The following is a 20,288-nucleotide window of genomic DNA, read 5'->3' on the forward strand; positions in this document are numbered from 1 at the left end:
GCTTACATGATAGCCTACTTTATGATGGGGGACCACATGGTGTAAAGATGCTGCAGTGGGGTTACATGATAGCTTACATGATAGAATTAGTTTTGATTTTTATGTTTTTTACTTAAATTTAATTGCTCAAATTTAAATAACACATTTGACTAATAATTAAAATTTCATTCAAATAAAAAACCTAAAAATTACATTAAAAAAAAATTAAAAACATAATTTAAATTACATAAATTAAACTCCTAGTCTAGATAAGACCACGACCCTTGAGCATTTCTTGGACCATATGCTCGTAGGCCATCCTCTGTGCATCGCTCATATGCGATGTATCCAGACTGAGGAGTTGCATGTCGAGCTCCCTCTCCTTGAGCTCGTTCTTTTTGGCATATTCGGCCGTGATTTTTTTCAAGTTCTGATCGGACCGATCCAATGCCTCTTTGTACTCCGATGACTGCTCGGAGCTTGCCGCCGCCTTCCCCTTCCCCTTCGCTTTCGCCGCCCTCGCCGCCGCCTTGTTCCCAATCGGCCGGGCAGACGAGATCTCCTCGCCCGACGCCGAGGTGGTGAAGGCGCCCTCCTCTGTCGTCTTTGTCCTCTTGGAGGAATGCACGTCTCCCTCGAGGTACATCGACTTGAACTTGTGGTTGTTCCGGAGAATTCTCCACGCACTCCAGTAGTTGAAGGAGGCGTTATTTGCGCTCCGACTTTTGAAAAGAGTTTGGGCCTTGTCCCGGAGCATATCGTCAGAATGGCCGGACGGCCACCGGCTGCGCGCCTCCACCCAAATATTGCCCTTGAATCTGACGAATTTTGAGGTTGGCGCCGATGAGGGGGTTGACACGGGCGACGATCCTCTTCCAGTAGTCGTACCCCTTTTGATTTGTCCCACGGATGGCCTCGTTTGTCTCCTCCATCCAAATTTGGACGATGATGTCCGTCTCCTCAGTGGTGTAGGTATGACGGATAGTCTTTCCTCCGTCATCCTCCGCCCCCTCCTCCTCCGCCACCGACGCCTGCCTGTCATGCCGGATCTTGTGGGCGACTTCTTTCCTCCGGCTGCCTTTCTTCGGTTTGGCGGCACTATGGGCCGAAGGCATCTCCTCGCCGGCCTGAGGAGCATCCTCCAAGTTAAACCCCGATAAATCGGGATGATATTCGTCGGATAGATCGGGGCACCAATTTAGATCATAGTAATTTGGGTTGTTTGGATCCATGGGGTGTAGAGAGAGGAAGAAAGGAAGAAGATGAAGAAGAAGAAGTGAGGGTGTAAGGAAAAAATGAGGAAGAAGAAGAATAAATAGAAGAGAAAAAAAAATTGGAACGGTCAAAAACACGCAAAACGAGGCAGTCAACGGTCAAAATCGATTTTTTTTAAATAGGCGCGTGCATTGCACGCACCTTACACTCGTGTAGCCCTAGTGTAAGTTGAGTGTGCAACGCTTACACGATAGACCTTTTACACGATAGGGCTATCGTGTAAGGTCTATGGTGTAAGCGTTGTGAGTGCTCTAACTAATGAATCCTACTCCCAAAAGTTTAAGAATTGGACTCCTAGTCTAAGGCCTAAATAAGTCGGCCCAAGCAACCAAACGAAACTAAACCATGAAAAATAATTAATAATTTAAATAAAATAAATATCAGTGGGAGAATTTCTTCAGAGGTAATTGATGAACGTATTATTAAAATGAGTATTGGACTTTAGTTTGTGTTAAAAATGAATAATGTTAGAACTTATGCTTCATGCGTCATTGATGGTTCGATTAATTTAAAAAAAGAAAAAGAAAAATGGCCAATTTTGTCCTGCGTGGGTGGTGGCAGTCAAAGATCCACGCGTGTTGTTACATGCTTTCTGTCTCATCGCAAACAGGAAGTTCTCTTATATAAACTGTCCTTACATACAGATCCTGTTAGATCATCTCAGATTACCCTGTTTTTAATTTTCTCCATGTGTTTCGAGTATCTCTTTTGCTAATCACGTCCAAAGGGACTTTTTCAGTAAGTCAAGTGAAAGAAGAGTGAGTCCGCACAGCAATTATATACCATGAAATATAATATGTCCGCTCCAATAATATCGTCCAAAATTTCTTTTTTGAGCGTACCATTTTTAATATTTCAACCTTAAAAATGAAATAATTTGTTTTATCTACTCTTTCTATCTCTTTATTCATTTATTCTATTTCTCTTTTATTTTTTCACTACTGTCTGTATCTCTCCCCATTTACTTTATCTATATTTTCTTAATTTACATGTCTCTTATTTGGGATGTTAAGGGATGGAATATAACACAAGAAAGATTGTTAGAGCCTCAACACCACAACTCGTGGAGAGGGGAGAGCCGCACAATGCTGCGGGGGAGGGGGGAGGGACAAGGCGTGAGCCTGGCACACGAGGAAAGAGAAGATGGTGCGTGGAGGCCACAACCCAATAAAAAGAAGTATGAAATAACGGTCATTTGATCGAAATTTTTGATTTTTTATTACTTAGGGACATAGTCGTTCACTCATTCTCGAAGGCATTCTTCATTTTTTTTCTTTCTTTTTAATTTCTCCTATATATACCTCATTCATTTTACATCACGTTTTTCTCTTCATCTTCTATTCTTCTTCGTTGTCTTTTCATTCCATTATCTCTATTTCGTTTTAAAAAAATGGATCATAAATGGAGAAATTAGTGGAGCAATCAACAAAATCAAGCTTCATCGTTGGGGATTCCAAATTCATCCCCTACGCCTTTTCACCATTTTCTCAATAATCGAATGCCTTCACTCCGGGCGGGTCTTGAGGGGATCAACTTAAACAAAAATTAATTTATTCAAGATGATGAAGTGGCCATGATACTCGCCCTGCCAAAGACGATCAAACAACGCGGTATACACTCCGGGGGAGACGGAGCTCATTTGCATATTATGGGTTGAGACGACGCTCAACGTCATCAAGGGAGCCTATCAAAAGGCCCTCGTGTATTGGAGGGAAATCACGAAGAAATACAAAGAGCAACGACCACCCAACACAATTCCATGCGACTACAAGCAAATGAAGTCACACATCCAACATGTCAAAAATGATGTCAAAGTTTGGGAGACAATATATGAAAAATGTCGTTCAAATTAGTGGAACGGTATGAGCGATGATCAAATCATTACGGCGACGCAAGAAATTTATCAAAACGAATGTAGAAGTCAATTCAAATACTCCGGTGCTTGACATATTCTCCGTGAATCTCAATGATTCGCATTCACTGGCAACAATGTGTACTCTTCGAAGCATTTCGAAGGGCTCTGATGGGGTTTGCATGTAGTTAATTGAATTTATGCGATTGATTTATTGATACCATATTGCCTTCTATTTTTTGATTTACAACTCTTGTTGCTTATTTCTTCTGGATTATTTGGCGACTGATTTGCATGTTTAGTTATTCAGTTTGAGACATAGTAGAGATAACTATTTAACCGATTCAGGAATGTGATATAATTTTAACCTTGTGACTTAGCGGAGACAGGTGGATCATAGAGAGCTATTCTTGTGAGATTTTGATAGTTAGTAGATTTTATTGATACCTAGTGGAGATAGTGAATTTACTAATCAACTATCATAAACTGCAATAACGAAAATGTGTGATTAATTATGTGATCTGTCATCAAGGACTGAATTAAATTGGTAATTTGGATTAATAGGTTATTTGTGTAGATTTTATTGATGAAATTGCATTTCTTACGATCAATATTTTTATTATTTGATTTATTACTTTGATTTTATTCTGCATTACTTTAGTCTAGTTTTAGTTATTATTCATATTTTTGTTTGCTTGCCTGGATATTGACTTAGTATTTATTCAGACTACTCATTGAGTTTTCGTTTGTCAGTCCCTATGCATATGTTACTTGATTTGCTATATATATGTTACAATGCATCGTGTTAGTTATAGTAATATATATTCACAGTCCATGTGGATACGATACTCAATTTGTTAGGATTTTAGTAATCAACATTTCGGCGTCGTTGTTATGGACTGCGTAGCTTATACTTTGATAATTCTGACAGTATTTCGACATTATTTCAAGCGTTTATTTCTTTATTTTATTCTTATATTTATTTTTTTGTCTCTGATTTTTATCTATTGTCTCAAGTGTGCAGATCACAAGATCCAAAGGAAATGAGCATCTCGTACCTCAGAATTTGGAGATTGAGAAACAACATAAGACAGACAACCGTGAGAAGATGAAGCAAGCTATGTCAGACAATTTTGATCCCGCAGAGATTATACGCCAGATGACAAGAATTTCGACAATTTCATCTATATAAATGTTTTTTTTTTCATTATATAATTTTGGTTAAAATAGGTGGGACTCTTAAGTCTTAACTACTCCCTTCCATCCTATTAAAAATGACTCATTTTATATTTTGGGTGGGTCGTCCCATTTAAAATAACTTATTTTCGTAAAAATTACTCCCTCTGTGCCAAAATAGTTTGTCCCAATTTCTTTTTGGGGCGTCCCCAAAAAGTTTGCTCCAATCTATTTATTTTCTATTTTTGTATATGACAACACCATCAATTTTACAATTACAATAATTTAAATACATTTTTGTACATGACCCTAACATCAAATACTGCCTCTGTCCCATTATTTATGGTTTATGTCTTTTTGGCACGAAGATTAAAGAGAACAAAATTAAGGGAAATATGTCCTATTAGAAGATTAATTAGTTACTTTTAGAAATTAACGTTTCTTAATTTTTTCATTATTCCCGTCACAACAATTAAAGAAAAATTGACAAATTACAAAAATTAAAGGTGGAGACGACGGCAGATAGCAGTGGTAGGAGGGGTGTAAGGTACGGGAATGAAAGATATAAAACTTTTACCTGAATTTCATATCCCTCTTTTATAAATTTCACAACCAATGATAAATTTTGCCTCAAAAAGAAAATAGGTCATGTAATTTTTGACAACTCAAAATATTATATGTGTCATTAATAATAGGACGAAGTGAGTAATTTTTTACTAGTTTTTATTTTGTATCGTTTCACATTGAAACAAATTTTTAGGGATCGGACGAAGTATAACACTCTCTTCGTCCTGCTTCATATGATCCAAAAAAATTGGGCACAGAGATTAAGAAATGTGTGATAAACGTGTAAAGTGGTGGTGAGACAAATCAAAAAGTAGTGTTAAATGTCTAATTTTATTTTTAAATTTGGATTGGATAATTTGAAATGAGACAACTCAAAATAGAAATTGGATCATTTGGAATGATACCGATGAAATAATATTTAATTTTTATAAAAGTGTAGGTTCTATTATTTTAATTTAATTTATACATTTTTTAATATAAATAAATATTAAAAAAAGTGAGTCATCTTTGATGAAGTATTTGATAACTACCCAATCACATGTGAAACCGGAGACAATGAAAGTGCAATACATTAAATCGAATACAGTAATCACCGACGCCGAAACGCGGGTCGGACCACTATCTTTCTCTCTCTCCTACTCCTCACAGCGAACTGCCAGATCTTACTTCTCTTCTCCCTCACTATCACTATCTCTCTCATACGCACACACCGCCGATTTGACCAACAACACACACAACACTGATTCGCGTGTATCTATATCCGCGCTCACACTCCACCAGTGAATGCTTCTGTACTCTTTCGAAAAGCAACGCCAAGGAGAGGATTGGCCGGATTCGTGTGGTGATTGAGGAATTGTCCTGGGGCGGTCGTGATGGCTGTGGCGGTCCGGGGCAATCGAGTCGGATCGAGCGGCGGATCCGTCCTCCGCAGCTTCTTCAGCTACCGGATCTTCGTTTCCGCTATGTTCACGCTCCTTTTCCTCGCTACTCTCTCCGTCCTCCTCACATCTCACCCATCTCACAACGATTCCGTCAGTACTCACAATTTCTATCTCACTCCTTTTTTTTTCCCAGTGTTTAGTGCGCATTTCCTAGATTGTGGCCTCCATGTTTCATGATTAATTGCGATGCGAAGTAGACGATGCTGTTCGATCAGTATTTTGTTACAGTATGCTATTAATTTTGAGTATTAAATATGTTTTTGTATGGAGAACTAGAGGAGATTGGTGGTACTTGGCATTTATGTTTACGGATGTGGTTATTTGCTTGATCGCGTTTTGTGTGTGTAATTTTACATTTGAGCCAGAATCTTGTAATAACAATCTCTCTTTGGATTCCAGACATTTGAATTTGCCATTTGATGATCTATTGTAGCTTGATAATGTATTATGTTGTCTGTTTAAATACATTTGGTGCGTATGATGAATTTATATTACTCAACTTCTTTGTTGAATGTGATTCCTGTTTGCTTGTTTTGGTTGGAAACGAACCTAAATCAGATGCTTATTAGTTAAAAATTGTTGTGAGCAGGTTGTGGATGCTTCAGGGAATGCACATGTAAGACGAAGTTTTCTAGCGTGGCAGTCAGATCCGGTGAAGACTAGGTTAGATTTGATATATAACCAGGCAAACAATCACATTGCATTAGTTAATGCATATGCTACCTACGCCAGAAAACTCAAACTTGAGATATCGAAGCAGCTTAAGATGTTTGATGATCTGGCTCAGAATTTTTCTGACCTCCAATTGAAGCAGACTTATCGCACTGCATTGTTTGAATCTGATGGGCCGGTTGATGAGGATGTCTTGAGGCAATTCGAGAAGGAGGTAAAAGATAAAGTCAAGATTGCTAGGCTAATGATTGCAGAGAACAAGGAATCATACGACAATCAGTTAAAGATTCAGAAATTGAAGGACACAATATTTGCTGTGAATGAGTTGCTTGTGAAGGCCAAGAAAAATGGGGTCTTTGCCAGCTTGATTGCGGCGAAATCAACTCCCAAGAGTTTGCATTGTTTAGCAATGCGGCTTATGGAGGAGAGAATTGCTCATCCTGAAAAGTATGTGGATGATGAGCCGGGACCTGAGCTTGAGGATCCTAACTTATACCACTATGCTTTATTCTCTGACAATGTGATTGCAATCTCTGTGGTGGTAAACTCCGTTGTTAAGAATGCAGAGGAGCCATGGAAACATGTATTCCATGTTGTTACCGATAGAATGAATTTCGCTGCAACTAAGGTTTGGTTTAAGATGAGGCCATTGCAAGGGGGAGCCCATATTGAGATCAAGGCAGTGGACGATTTCAAGTTCTTAAATCCTTCGTATGCACCTGTGCTTAAGCAGCTCCAATCTGCTAAGTTAAGGAAGTATTACTTTGAGACGAGAGCTGAGAACACCTCTACAGATGTAAACAATATGAAGTATAGAAACCCCAAGTATTTATCAATGCTCAATCACCTTCGCTTCTACTTGCCTGAACTCTACCCAAAGCTGCACAAGATTCTATTTCTAGATGACGATGTTGTAATTCAGAAGGATCTGACTGCCTTGTGGAGAATTGATATGGATGGGAAGGTTAATGGTGCCGTCAGCACTTGCTTTGGGTCATTCCATCGTTACTCTGAATATTTAAACTTTTCTCATCCTCTCATTAAGCAGAAGTTTAGTCCCAGGGCGTGTGCATGGGCTTTTGGCATGAATATTTTTGACCTCGATGCTTGGAGACAGGAGAAATGCACTGAGCAATATCATTATTGGCAGGATCTGGTAAGTCACTATGCTTTAGCAATTTACTACCTAAATATTTTGTTGGTAATTTACATTCCCATCATTTGGTCGCTAAATCATATGGTTAACGAATGTCAGAATGAGGATCGTTCGTTATGGAAGATGGGGACGCTACCAGCTGGGCTTGTTACTTTTTACTCAACAACCAAGCCATTGGACAAAGCTTGGCATGTGCTGGGGCTCGGGATCAATCCTAGTATCAGTATGGAGGAAATTGAGAAGGCTGCCGTCATCCATTTCAGTGGAGACATGAAGCCATGGCTGGATATAGCCATGAACCTTTACAAGCATCTATGGACAAAGTATGTTGATAACGAAATGGAATTCGTGCAGATGTGCAATTTTGGCATGTAGAGAAGAAGTACAACTATGGACGAAGCAATCACAAGGTATCAGACATAGCTTTTCTGAATGAAGGTTCTACGTAACTCTCGCCAAGAGATTTTCTGGTAGCTGCTATTTATCTTAGTTAATGTGGATGGGCCTGTGGGAAACTTGTGTTTGTGTTTTGTATACTCATAAACCTATTCTTTGTAGAAGATAGGCATAATGGTCGGAAATAGAAAAGGTTCTTAAGCCAGCTATTGTCTAGTTTGGTACACTTGTGAAAATCTGCTCGTTATCTGAGGTATTGTTTCTACTTTGTTACAGATTGGATTGTGATATTCCATCAACACAAAAAATATTCTATGTTTGCATAAGATTAGACATCAATTTTATTCCTGGCTGCTTGTAGAATAGCTGCAGTGTGCTTATGTGGAAAATGGTGTTTTATTGTGTTTCATGTATGTACATTTTATAAAATCTACATCCATTTTATATGTGAGATACCATGAAATATATAGCAGCAGGAGATGGAGGGTTTCAGAAGGAGGGAGGCGGCCTCACCGCTGCTGTGCAGTTGAAAGGAGAAGAGAGGGGGATGGGCGGCAGTTTCAGGAGGGAGGCGCTCGCCCTCTTTCCAAACGAGAGAGAAAGAGAGAGGGCGAGATGAGGGTGGATACCGCCGGTCTTCGTGGGGCGGCGCCGTGGTCTGGTCAGGGCAGCGGTGGCGCCGTGGTCAGGGCTGCGGCGGCGCCAAGAGAGCCGAATTCAAAATCGAACTCAAAATCGGAGAGAAAGAGGGGTGTTCGGCGGGGCTAGAGCTCAGCCCTCTGCCCCCGTCAATGTGTGTGCGAGCGGTCGGAGGCTCACCGGAGGGGCGAGGGGCTTTTGGTGGGCGGAGGATGGTGGCGCAAGATCTGGGGCGGCGGATGTTAGGGTGGAGAGAGTTTGAGAGAGAAGATCTGAAATTAGGGGGTTTTATGTTATGCCTAATTATTTCTATTTTAGGAAGTGTGTTTATTATTGGGACAACCCAATAAGGAAAGTGCGTCTTCATTATTGGGACGGAGGGAGTAATATAGTATGTCTGTTAATTATCCAAACTCATGTTTAAAATTATAAATATATGTTTTTAAATAATTGACTTTATAAAAAAAGTTAAAATTGAATTTCAACATTCAGACTCATTTAAAAATATATATTTGTACTCGTTTAAAATTTAATTTATTCGTATTTGCCCTAACTTTAATTAAAAAAAGAAATTTTTACCCATTCATGTTTCAATCATGTTAGTAGTACCCGCTTTTTAGTCAGGATAATATGGTATCGGGTATTCAGGCAACCTGTAACAACTTGGTGTTCGAGTACCCATTAACTGTATTTGTCAGTTAATAGGGTGGTTAATGGAGAGAGGTTCAATGAATTTTTGGGTATTGGATAATTAATAATTATTACTCCCTCCGTCCCAATTTAAATGATACATTTCTTTTTGACATGGAATTTAAGGAGAATAAGATTGTAGCGTAAAAGTATGTAAAGGTGTGTGAGGTCACATTGTTTATAGTATAAAATTATTACCAAAAATAGAAACGCACTTATTACCAAAAATAGAAACGCACCATTTTAATTGGGACGACTCAAAAAGAAATACCCACCATTTAAATTGGGACAGAGAGAGTATAATTTATGAATTTAACTTCATATTAAATTTGTAGTGGATTAATTTTTTTGATAGTTTTGATTTTGTGTTGTGATTTTATTAATTTTTTTGTTATGTTTTTTATTGTGAGACTTGTTAATGTGAATTTTGAGTTTTGAAATGCAAATGTCATTGAGAGTTTTGAGACTTGTGAAGTATGATATATTGATCCTGATGTGAATTGTGATTTAAGAATCATGATATATTAGTAAAATTTTGATATTTGCTTTTCGGGTATAAAAATGTGAGAAATCGAAATAAATAGGAGCGGTTTTTTTTTTTCAAGGTATTATAATTATCCATATAACCGACTCATTTAATATATCAATTTCATTTATTTAAATATATCCGTTGTAAAATATAATGTGTTAATAGAAATTATTGAAAATAAAAGGTTTACTATCTTTTTGTAATCGACGGAGAAGCGACATAATATTTATACATATTTTAAAGGGGGAAATTTATATTTAGCCTATAAAATAAATAATATATTCAATAGAGCCACAAGTATAAAACTTTAATAAAAATAGCTATTTTGTAGTAAAAAGATAAGCATATCCTCAATGGGGACCACAAATAATATAACTATAATATATTAAAAAAATCAACAAAAATCCCTCTCTCTTCTCTCTCTCCCGTCTCTCTTGATTTTTTAGTATCTCTAAATTCAGCAAAAATCACTCTCTCTCTCTTCTCTCCTCTCTCTCAAATTTTTTTTGAAGAGTAGTGATTTTTGGCCTTTCACTTAATTTTAGGGGGAGCCGATTTTTTTATGAATATAGTGTTTTACATAATTATCCTCCATTAATTAATCAATTAGATTAGGCTTATAATTTTAGGGGGAGCCGGTTGCTTTAGTTTTCTATTTTTTGTTTTCGAAAATTATACTTCTAAATCTTATAATAATTCGAATTTTATATTATTTTTTATTGCTGATTTTTTTATTTATTTGTTTCAAAATATTATCATTTATTTTTTGGAATTAAATTGTTTTTTCGAAATTAATATTTTTTTTAAGATTAATTTTTTTTTCGAAAATTATGTTTTAATATTTAAGTTTTATCTATTTCCTTATTTATCGTTTTTTTGTTGCCTAATTTTTCGGTTTTTTATTTCCTATAATTATATAAATCATATATTTCGAAGTCTGTATGATTTTTATTCCTGATTTTTTTTATTTATTTGTTTCAAAATATTATTATTGATTTGTTACCAATAATTTTGTGTTTCTTGTTAAAATAATTCTAGATTTATTTCCTGTTATTATTTTCTTAGAAATTAATACTATTTTTTTTGAAGATTAAATTATGTATTTTTTTTTCAAAATTTATGTTTTATTTATTTGTTTCCACATATTTAGGGATTCTTCTAAAAATAATCATAGCTTTGCTTCAAGATATTATTTTTTTATTGTTTCCGAAATAATATTTTTTTCTGAAATATATGTTTCTGAAATAAATGATGGATAATGAAAAAAAATATAATACAATTTTGAGCATTTTTTTAATTTTATAAAAAGAATTCAGTTTTTCGATTTTTTTCATTTTTTTTCCGGATTAATTCGATTTTTTGGTTCGGTTCGGTTTTAATTTTAAAAGTTTGGTTAATTCAGTTCGATTTATTCGGTTTGGTTCGATTTTTTTTCAAAACTGAATATAAATTTTGTTTTAGCAAAAATCGAAAACCAAATAACCGAATGCATACCCCTACTTTCGTGTACTCAAGAACATTCGACCTAAGAATTTCTTGTCCTACTGTAACTACAATCTAAATGTAGTTCCAACTGAAAATGTTAAAATATACACTATAGTAACAAATAAATATCAATCAAAAAACTATGTTTATCGTATTAAAATAATATCGTGTACGATTTCGTGTATTACTTTGTGTACTAAAAAACTATGATCCATACATCATCCACCTCCAAATATTAAAGCATGCAATGTATTAATAAATAAACAACTAGAAAACTACGTTTGAGGCATAAACGTGCATTCGTGTACATATTCGTGTATCATTCCGTGTACTCAAGAACATGCCATTTTTTCAATTTTGTTTAGGTACCTTAACTGAAATGAAATGAAGCTGAATCTTCCAGAATCAATTATATATTCACACTCTAGCTCTCCATATATTATTTCAAAATTTCTCTCTCTAAAATATAATTTTTTGAATTTTCAAATTACTAATGAGGATGTATGGCTTTTGATTATAGTTAGTAAGTTTGTACTTACTAATGGCTTATGATAAATGATTATAGTTAATGTAGCAGTACATTTTAAGGAATAAAGAATTTATTGCTATAAATGATTAACGAAAAAAATCAATAAAAATAGAATAAACTTATAAAATTTACAAAAAAAATAATAATTAAATGCATGCATGTCAGCCAAAATTCAAGTAGGTGGACATCTCTTTAAGAGTTGTAGTCATTGTTTTTTTATTTTTTTTAATAACACATTACTTTATGTCACTATCAATGGGCAAAATAGTATTTTCATTGCAAAATGGCTAGTTTTGATATGTTTTTATACTTGTGGCTTTTTTGAAATGTATTTTTATATTTTAGGCTACTCATATATATTAACACTATTTTAAAACAACACAATAAATATTTTATACATGGGGAATTTTGTTCAAGGTTATTTGAAAAATGATTTTATGTTGATGCTAGTTACACTTACATTCAATATTGCTCATCTGTTTATCATATTTGCATACTAACAAAGAAGTGAACAAACAGATATATGGACAATACGGAAGGTATTTTGCATCGGTGTCCGGTGAAATTGTTATAGTGAGAATATGTAACAACATAATTAGGTTAATTATTATCATATATGTAAATATTCTCATCTGAAGTAATAAAAATAAGGATAAATATTTTTAAACAAAAAAAAAATTGTTACACCTAAAGAAATGAAAAACACATCCACACTCTAGCCTTCTGGTTGGAGGAGAAGCGTCTTACCAACAGACTGCGCTTCATTGTCAAATAAAGATAGATATGTATATGGAATCAAAACCATGATATGTGCAGTATATTACTAAAAATTCATTATAACTAGATATATTTGTTACAGATTATAGTTGTCATTTATATAGATTTGTTCGTTGATACCAAACGTGATACCAGAAGTGATACCGCTCTGCTGACGAATTTTACTTAGAAATTCTCTTGGAGATAAGATCATATCTTGAGGATCTTTGTTTCCTATTTTGAGTGATTTTCGAAGAGATCTTTGTGTATCTATTGGATTGACTTGCAAGCTATCAAGTAGGAGTCCTTATTCAAGAAGGAAACTTAGGGTTTCTCCTCTATATAACCTAATATCCACCAACAGCCAGGGTTGGACGTTTTGAGCATTTATTCGAGCAGTTCATGAGCGCAACACATTTTTGGGAGTAAGAACATCTTTCTTGGAGTGTATGTTCTGTTTCTTATTACTTTACATTTAATCTTGTTGGTAGCAAAGTATTTGTTAGTTTATCTCCATTGTAAGTTGAATTTCGACTTGTAAGGGAGTAAGTGTGTTCGTCGGGGTTCGCACTTGGAAAGTTAGTGTTATCTAGCTTTCAACGTTTCTCTAGTGTTGAGGTTTTGGGAAATTATAGAGGCATAGAAGGTTGATCCGTTGTAAGTCCTGCTGTAATTTAATCTCTCATAGTGAATTGTTTTCCCTGGGCAAGCCCCCCAGACGTAGGTGTTCTATTACCGAATTGGGTTACCATATCGTGTGTTCAAACTTATTTCTCTATTTGTTATCTGCTGTGATTTGGTATCTCGTCCGGTACTAACTTGGGTATCTACGAGATTTTATATGTGTATAAAGGCAAACGGGTATTTCAATATTTATTGTATATATAAATTTCAGTGACGATTGTTTTCTTTGAAAAACTGTAATTCACTAGTGCAATTTAAAATTCGCATGTGATTAAAGATAATAAATGCATTTTAAGGAGGGGGGGTTAGTACATTTTTAGAATCTATATATTCTTAATTTTGTTAGGTCCACACCATTAATTCCTCATTCATTACTTATGAAACGGTCTTGAAATGGTCTTCTATAAATCCAACAAAAAATATAGACAACAGCATAGAGGCAAAAATAAAATGGCATTTAAATTGTTGCTCCTAAGCATGATCTTGGAGTTAGGTGTTGCCAACATCAAAGGTAGTGACGCCGTACCAATTATTCATTTGATTAGCGCAATGGAAGCAACGAAGCTTCCTCTCTATCTCCATTTTACTAACGGTCCAATGGACTACAGTCATGGTCCACTGGACCGTTATCTGAATAGGGGCGAGACATATGAATTGAAGGTAAATAACACAAACCAACTAATAAATTGTGGAATTATCAAAAATGAAGGAGGAGAATTGGTTTATTTTATTATATACGATCCGATTCGAGATGAAGGTCGACAACACATATATTGGAAGGTTGACGATGTTAAAGTGTCAATCAGCTATGACAATATTAATTATAAGCAGGTTGCTATTTTTAAATTAGATTAGGATTATATAACAATATCGAATAAATTTCACTCACTGTAACGTATGTTATTAGATGTAAACTGCCATGATATGATGATTCAGATTTACAATCAAGATTAATCTCATACAAATTATTGGATTCAAATCAAATACTCTAGTATAAGTAACAAATTTATTATTATTATTATTATTATTATTATTATTATTATTATTATTATTATTATTATTATTATTATTATTATTATTATTATTATTATTATTATTATTATTATTATGTTGAAAGTATTTCATGTAAATACATATATATCTTAACAAATATATTATACTTGGAATAAAATAATTTATACAATACTTGACCTATGTCAAGCGTGCAATACAAATTTATCTATGCAAAAACATAATACTTAAATATGAACAAACTAAAAACAATGTCAATCGCATCACGACCAGCCAGGGCCGACCCTTATGTGTAACTTGTGGGGCAACACTACAAAAAAATCGCTAATTGCCGGCAGCAATTAGCGACGGCGTCTTGGCCGCCGGCATTTAACGACGGCCTTCCGCCGGCGCGATAGACGACCCGGATTTACAAATTTCCAGCGGCAAAGACGCCGTCGCTAATTGCCAGCGGCAATGCCGTCAATAACGTCTATATTTAAAAAAAAAATTGAATATATTACCGACGGCGTGACCGCCGCTAATTAGTGGCGGGGCTCAACGCCGTCACTAATAGGAAGCGGGTCGCGGAATAGCGACAGCATTTTGCAGTCGCTAATTATTAAACCCTTTTCTTCCGCCCCTGTTAGTTTCCGCCGCCGCACAGACCCCCCCCCCCCCCCTTTTGCTCACGCCGCACCCCCCACCCCCAGCACCGCCGACCCGCCCCCAGCCACCGCCACCGTCCAGCCCCCGTCGCCGTCAGCCACCGTTTCCGGCCAGCCACCCCTGCAGGTCCTCTTTCTCACATTTCACTCATTTTCTTTTTTTTATCGTATTAGTTCGATGACGTCGCTCTGTCGCTGTCTTGACGACGCTCCGCTGTCGACCACCACTGTACGCTCTCTCTCTCTCGCCATTTTATTTATTAATTTATTATTTTGTTTATTTAAATTAATGTTAATTGGATTAATTTTACTTTATTTATAGTATGATTCATTATGAAGCATGATTAATTTTATGATTAATTAGATTAATATGTTAGATTAATTTTAAATTTATTTACTATTATTTTGTTAGATTAAATTTAATGTTAATTAGATTAATTATAATTAATTTATAGTATGATTGATTATGAAGCATGATTAATTTTATATAATTATATTAATTTGTTAGTTTATATATAAAGTATGTTAGTATGTGTTTATGATGAAATGATATGTTATTATATATTGTGGGATAGATTTAATTAATTTCTTCTCCCTTTGAGATAGAAATTGATTATTTCTTAAGGATCTTCTCCCAACAATCATTGTTTTAAATTTAATTACTTTGTTTTTTTTTATTGCTTTATATGTATTGTATTATTACTTCGGCAATTGGGGACCGGATAGACCTAGTATAGGCTTAGTAAATTAGGACCACTATGGTCACTATAGCTGCTGGTAGAGTCGAGCACTTGATAGTTAGGATAGTGGAGTTATGATGTCGAAATTTCGTTTGATTCAAGTAATTTATGATCTTTTATTTATTTTTTTCAATTAGAATTTGCAAGAATGAGTGATAATCGTATGTGGATGTACGCGAGATACAATGATCGTTCTGCATTTGAAACGAGACTTAAGAGTTTCCTTGAGTATGCGATAAATCAAACGGCGTACACAAATGAAGAAAGTAACATTAGGTGCCCGTGTAAGAAGTGCAAGAATGCATCCATTTTATATGTACCTACGGTCAGAGAACATGTTAGTAGGCGTGGATTTTTCCTCAATTACACAACCTGGGTTTATCACGGGGAAGCACCGATGTATATGCCGACAGAACATGCTGGACCTAGTAATTACCAAGATCTTCCAAATCTGGAGGAGCCGCTCATCCATTAGAGCACTCCCAGCAGATCACCTAAATGCATCACTAACTCTAAATTTAGGCTAAAACAATTGAAAATGAGGTAAAAAATGCATCCAGCAGATCCCCTAAATTTAGCCCACAAAAATTTTTACACCTACCTAAATTCAATTTTAAATTTACACCCACCCTAAATTTATTTTAAGCTTATAATTAGTAGGGCTCACACATAATTATTATTTTTATGTAGAAAATAGGAGATCTGGTGTATGCATTTATAAAATCGAGATCCTAAAATTAAATAGGGAAGCTTTAGGGAGAAATATAGGAGCATAATTTTAGGATTTCTGCTGGGAGTGCTCTTATGGCTTTTTAAAAATAGGAAAATGCTAAGAATAGGTACCAAATCAGTCTATTCTCACTCAAGGAAGACGCTAAAGCATCTTATTTCCTTTATTTATTTATTTGAAAAAAAGTGATGCCCATATCCCTGTAAATTTAGCAAAAAAAAAAACCCTAAAAAAGTAACAATAACAAAAGAAAGATACAAACATTTTGATGCAAAAGTCAGAACTAATTAATGTCCTGCATTGCTAATCGCAATCGGCCTCACAATTCAATTGAATTAGCTTGAATTGTTTGTTAGCCTCACATAGTCACATGTAATTCTTCCATATAAGTGTTTTACTTCTTCTTCCTCAATTTCCCAAACATTTTATTTGATTATATTCCTCCATTTTGTCTGCCAACCTATCATGTTGTATGTTTTATCTTCTTTATTCGACACAGATAAACTTTATATGGATGTGAACTATGATTGTAATTTTTTTTTTTGTATCATATTTGTATTCTTAATACTGAGGCTGAATATATGGCTTTAACTGAGGCGGTTAAGGAGTCATTATGGTTGAAGGGAATTCTAAAGAATTTTGGAGTCACTCAAAGATGTGTTGGTATATATTGTGATAGCCAAAGTGCGTTGCATCTTGTCAAGCACAGTGCATTTCATGAAAGACCAAAGCATATCGACGTGCGGTATTATTTTATTAAGGATATCGTGAACAAAGGTCTGGTGCAAGCGAAGAAGATAGGAACAGAAGACAACCCTGTTGATATGCTCACAAAGGCTCTTCCAACTAGCAAGTTTTCGCACTGCGTTAGGTTGGTTGGCCTTGCTTCTTGCAATAAGATCTGAGGTTGTGGATGCCCTGTAATGGGGCAGTTTTGAGGGGAAGGTGTGTGTTCTTTATTCCTAGTTAATCTTTTGGTCAAGGTGGAGATTGTGGAAATTAGTGACTGCAAAGATTGGATATTTCTGGGGTTCATTTTTGAACATCTTTATTGCTCAAGGACTTATCAGAAATTTTGGGAAAGAGCCGTTGCAACTTAAACATCCGACGACGCCGTTTTGGAGCTGATAGTTAGTTAAGTTGTTAAGCTCTAGTTTATATACTGTTTTTGCAGTTTAGCGTGAGTTAATCTTTTCTTCATCCTTGTACGCAAGATTAGCTGAGAGAGAGAGTTTATAGCGTGAGTTTTGTACTTCTAAATCTCTTGCTGCGTTTCTTGAGGTTGGTGTGTGAAGTGCTAGCTGTAACTCCGGCGATAGTTTCCGGTAAAGGGATAAAGATATCATCTCACCCTCCGTGGATGTAGGCACATTGTCGAACCACGTATATCGCGCGTTGTGTGTCTTCTTCTCTTTCGTAGTTGCTTCGAATATAGGGTTCTTTGCTTACACCTGTTTAATTTAATCACCTTATTTTATTTCACCATCATTCACGATTTGTTTCTTATAAGTTTTTAGTTTTTGAGTCATAAAATTGATAGGGCGTGAAGGATTGTCGAGGGAATTTTAGTAAATTCTTTGTTAATTTAAATCACTTAACAAAAACAAATCCCAGAAATCAGAAATAAATTCATTTGAATGTTTGATCAATATGGGTTGGTTAGATGTCACATTAAGTATTTAATGTAACCCATCCATTATGGCTTTTTAAAAATAGGAAAATGCTAAGAATAGGTACCAAATCAGTCTATTCTCACTCAAGGAAGACGCTAAAGCATCTTATTTCTTTTATTTATTTATTTGAAAAAAAGTATGCCCATATCCCTGTAAATTTAGCAAAAAAAAATACCCTAAAAAAGTAACAATAACAAAAGAAAGATACAGACACTTTGATGCAAAAGTCAGAACTAATTAATGTCCTGCATTCCTAATCGGCCTCAAAATTCATTTGAATTAGCTTGAATTGTTTGATAGCCTCACATAGTCACATGTAATTCTTCCATATAAGTGTTTTACGTTTTCTTCCTCAATTTCCCAAACATTTTATTTAATTATATTCCTCCATTTTGTCTGCCAACCTATCATGTTGTATGTTTTATCTTCTCTATTCGACACAAATAAACTTTATATGGATGTGAACTATGATTGTATTTTTTTTATTATCATATTTGTATTTTTAATTTTTAGCAATTTTCATGAATTGTCCTAAGGTTTAATTTTCTATATAACAAAATATAAAAAATTCTGTTCCCTACAGGATTCGAACCCTGCGAAAAAAAATCTTCCTCCAAATACAATATCAGCCATATGATTGATAAAATAAACGCATCAGATCGTACCCTAGATTTCACTAAAATTAGGGGGTCTCATTGGAGCGGCCCCTATATATATATATATATATATATATATATATATATATATATATATATAAACTCTATCTAAATATATTACCAGAGAAAATACAATAATTGGTAAACGTCACTTGATCCTTGTTGGCAAGTCATGGCTTCTTAAATCTTCAACAAATTGTATAAAAGTAAACTTTACTAATCTTCTTAGTAAGCCTTAGAGCACTTCCAGCAGATCACCTAAATGCATCACTAACTCTAAATTTAGGCTAAAATAATTGAAAATGAGATAAAAAAAAATGCATTCAGCAGATCCCCTAAATTGGATGGGGCCCACAAAAAATTTTACACCTACTTAAATTCAATCTAAAATTTACACCCACCCAAAATTTATTTTAAGCTTATAATTAGTAGGGCCCACACATAATTATTATTTTTATGTAGAAAATAGGAGATCTGGTGTATGCATTTATAAAATCGAGATCCTAAAATTAAATAGGGAAGCTTTAGGCAGGAATATATGAGCATAATTTTGGGATTTCTGCTGGGAGTGCTCTTACATCGCAACAAATATCGGTTACAACATGAGAGTTGTGACATATTCTATCGGTCAATTTTCAAACGACTCAATTTTTCCTAATACACTTAGCATTACCACCCTAGTTATGATCTGCATCAAGGTACGTAATTGATTTTTGGTGTAGTCATACATAATTATAAGATTTTTTTATTCTTTTTTCAATTATCATCTCTTTGATGAAATATTACTTTATTTTGGTCTAACAATCAGATCTCGTGCAGAACATAGTATATATGCATGAGACTCCCAATTACTGAATAAGCATAAGAAATTTGTCTCTCATCTCTTCTATCTTATTTTATATTTTGGGACACATATTATTGGTCCGGAGTGAGTACGTATTGGTGTATGAGCGGAAAAATATATATCAATTGCAACTTTTTCGTTTCTTGATCAAAGCTATTATAAGAATAGGTGCAAATGATAATGAGTCAGCTGAAATTAAATCTAATCAACTAACATGTAGCTGATCATATTCCAAATTACTCAGTTCACAGTATATCAGTTAACAATCTTAATGACAACCGTTCAGCTAATTAGTTGAACTAGTAATAATTGAAATGAGTGCGAAATATGGTAGTTTGAATAACTCACTTATTAAAAACCTTTTTGTTATCCTTTTCAGCTTATCTTATGCTTAGATGTAAATATGAATGACACACAAATAGTATGAAATATGAATTCAGATAAGCACAATAAGTAAACAAATAGAAATAAAACTACAAAAAAATATTGGTCACAAGCGAGTATGTATTAATATATGAGGAAGGGGGAATGCAACACCAATTACATGCATCTTTTTTGTTTTTGGATCAGAGATGTGTCTAAGAACATGTTCAACTGATAATGAGTCAACTGAGTTGATCCCAATAAGCAAAAAATGAAAAAAAAAAAAAATAGAGCTATT

General features: G+C 34.8%; 1 protein-coding gene and 1 long non-coding RNA gene across 3 annotated transcripts; both read left to right on the forward strand.

Annotated features, from left to right (window-relative positions):
• Positions 1–2,068: 2,068 nt before the first annotated feature.
• LOC130988672 (uncharacterized) lies at positions 2,069–4,424 on the forward strand. Its single transcript, XR_009090167.1, has 2 exons — positions 2,069–3,290; positions 4,124–4,424. It is a non-coding gene; the product is annotated as an uncharacterized LOC130988672 (long non-coding RNA).
• Positions 4,425–5,358: 934 nt separating this feature from the next.
• On the forward strand, positions 5,359–8,358 carry LOC130988670 (probable galacturonosyltransferase 9). 2 transcript variants are annotated; one of them, XM_057912578.1, is made up of 3 exons: positions 5,359–5,880; positions 6,380–7,618; positions 7,718–8,358. In XM_057912578.1, exons 1-3 carry the CDS (start codon positions 5,722–5,724, stop codon positions 7,991–7,993), a joined length of 1,674 nt encoding a protein of 557 aa, XP_057768561.1. In that variant the 5' UTR covers positions 5,359–5,721; the 3' UTR covers positions 7,994–8,358. The 2 variants fall into 2 exon arrangements, with proteins under 2 accessions (XP_057768561.1, XP_057768558.1); XM_057912575.1 differs by having other exon boundaries at positions 6,380–8,358.
• Positions 8,359–20,288: the final 11,930 nt, after the last annotated feature.

This window comes from Salvia miltiorrhiza, chromosome 6 (genome assembly GCF_028751815.1).
Source record: "Salvia miltiorrhiza cultivar Shanhuang (shh) chromosome 6, IMPLAD_Smil_shh, whole genome shotgun sequence".
Classification (NCBI taxonomy): domain Eukaryota; kingdom Viridiplantae; phylum Streptophyta; class Magnoliopsida; order Lamiales; family Lamiaceae; genus Salvia; species Salvia miltiorrhiza.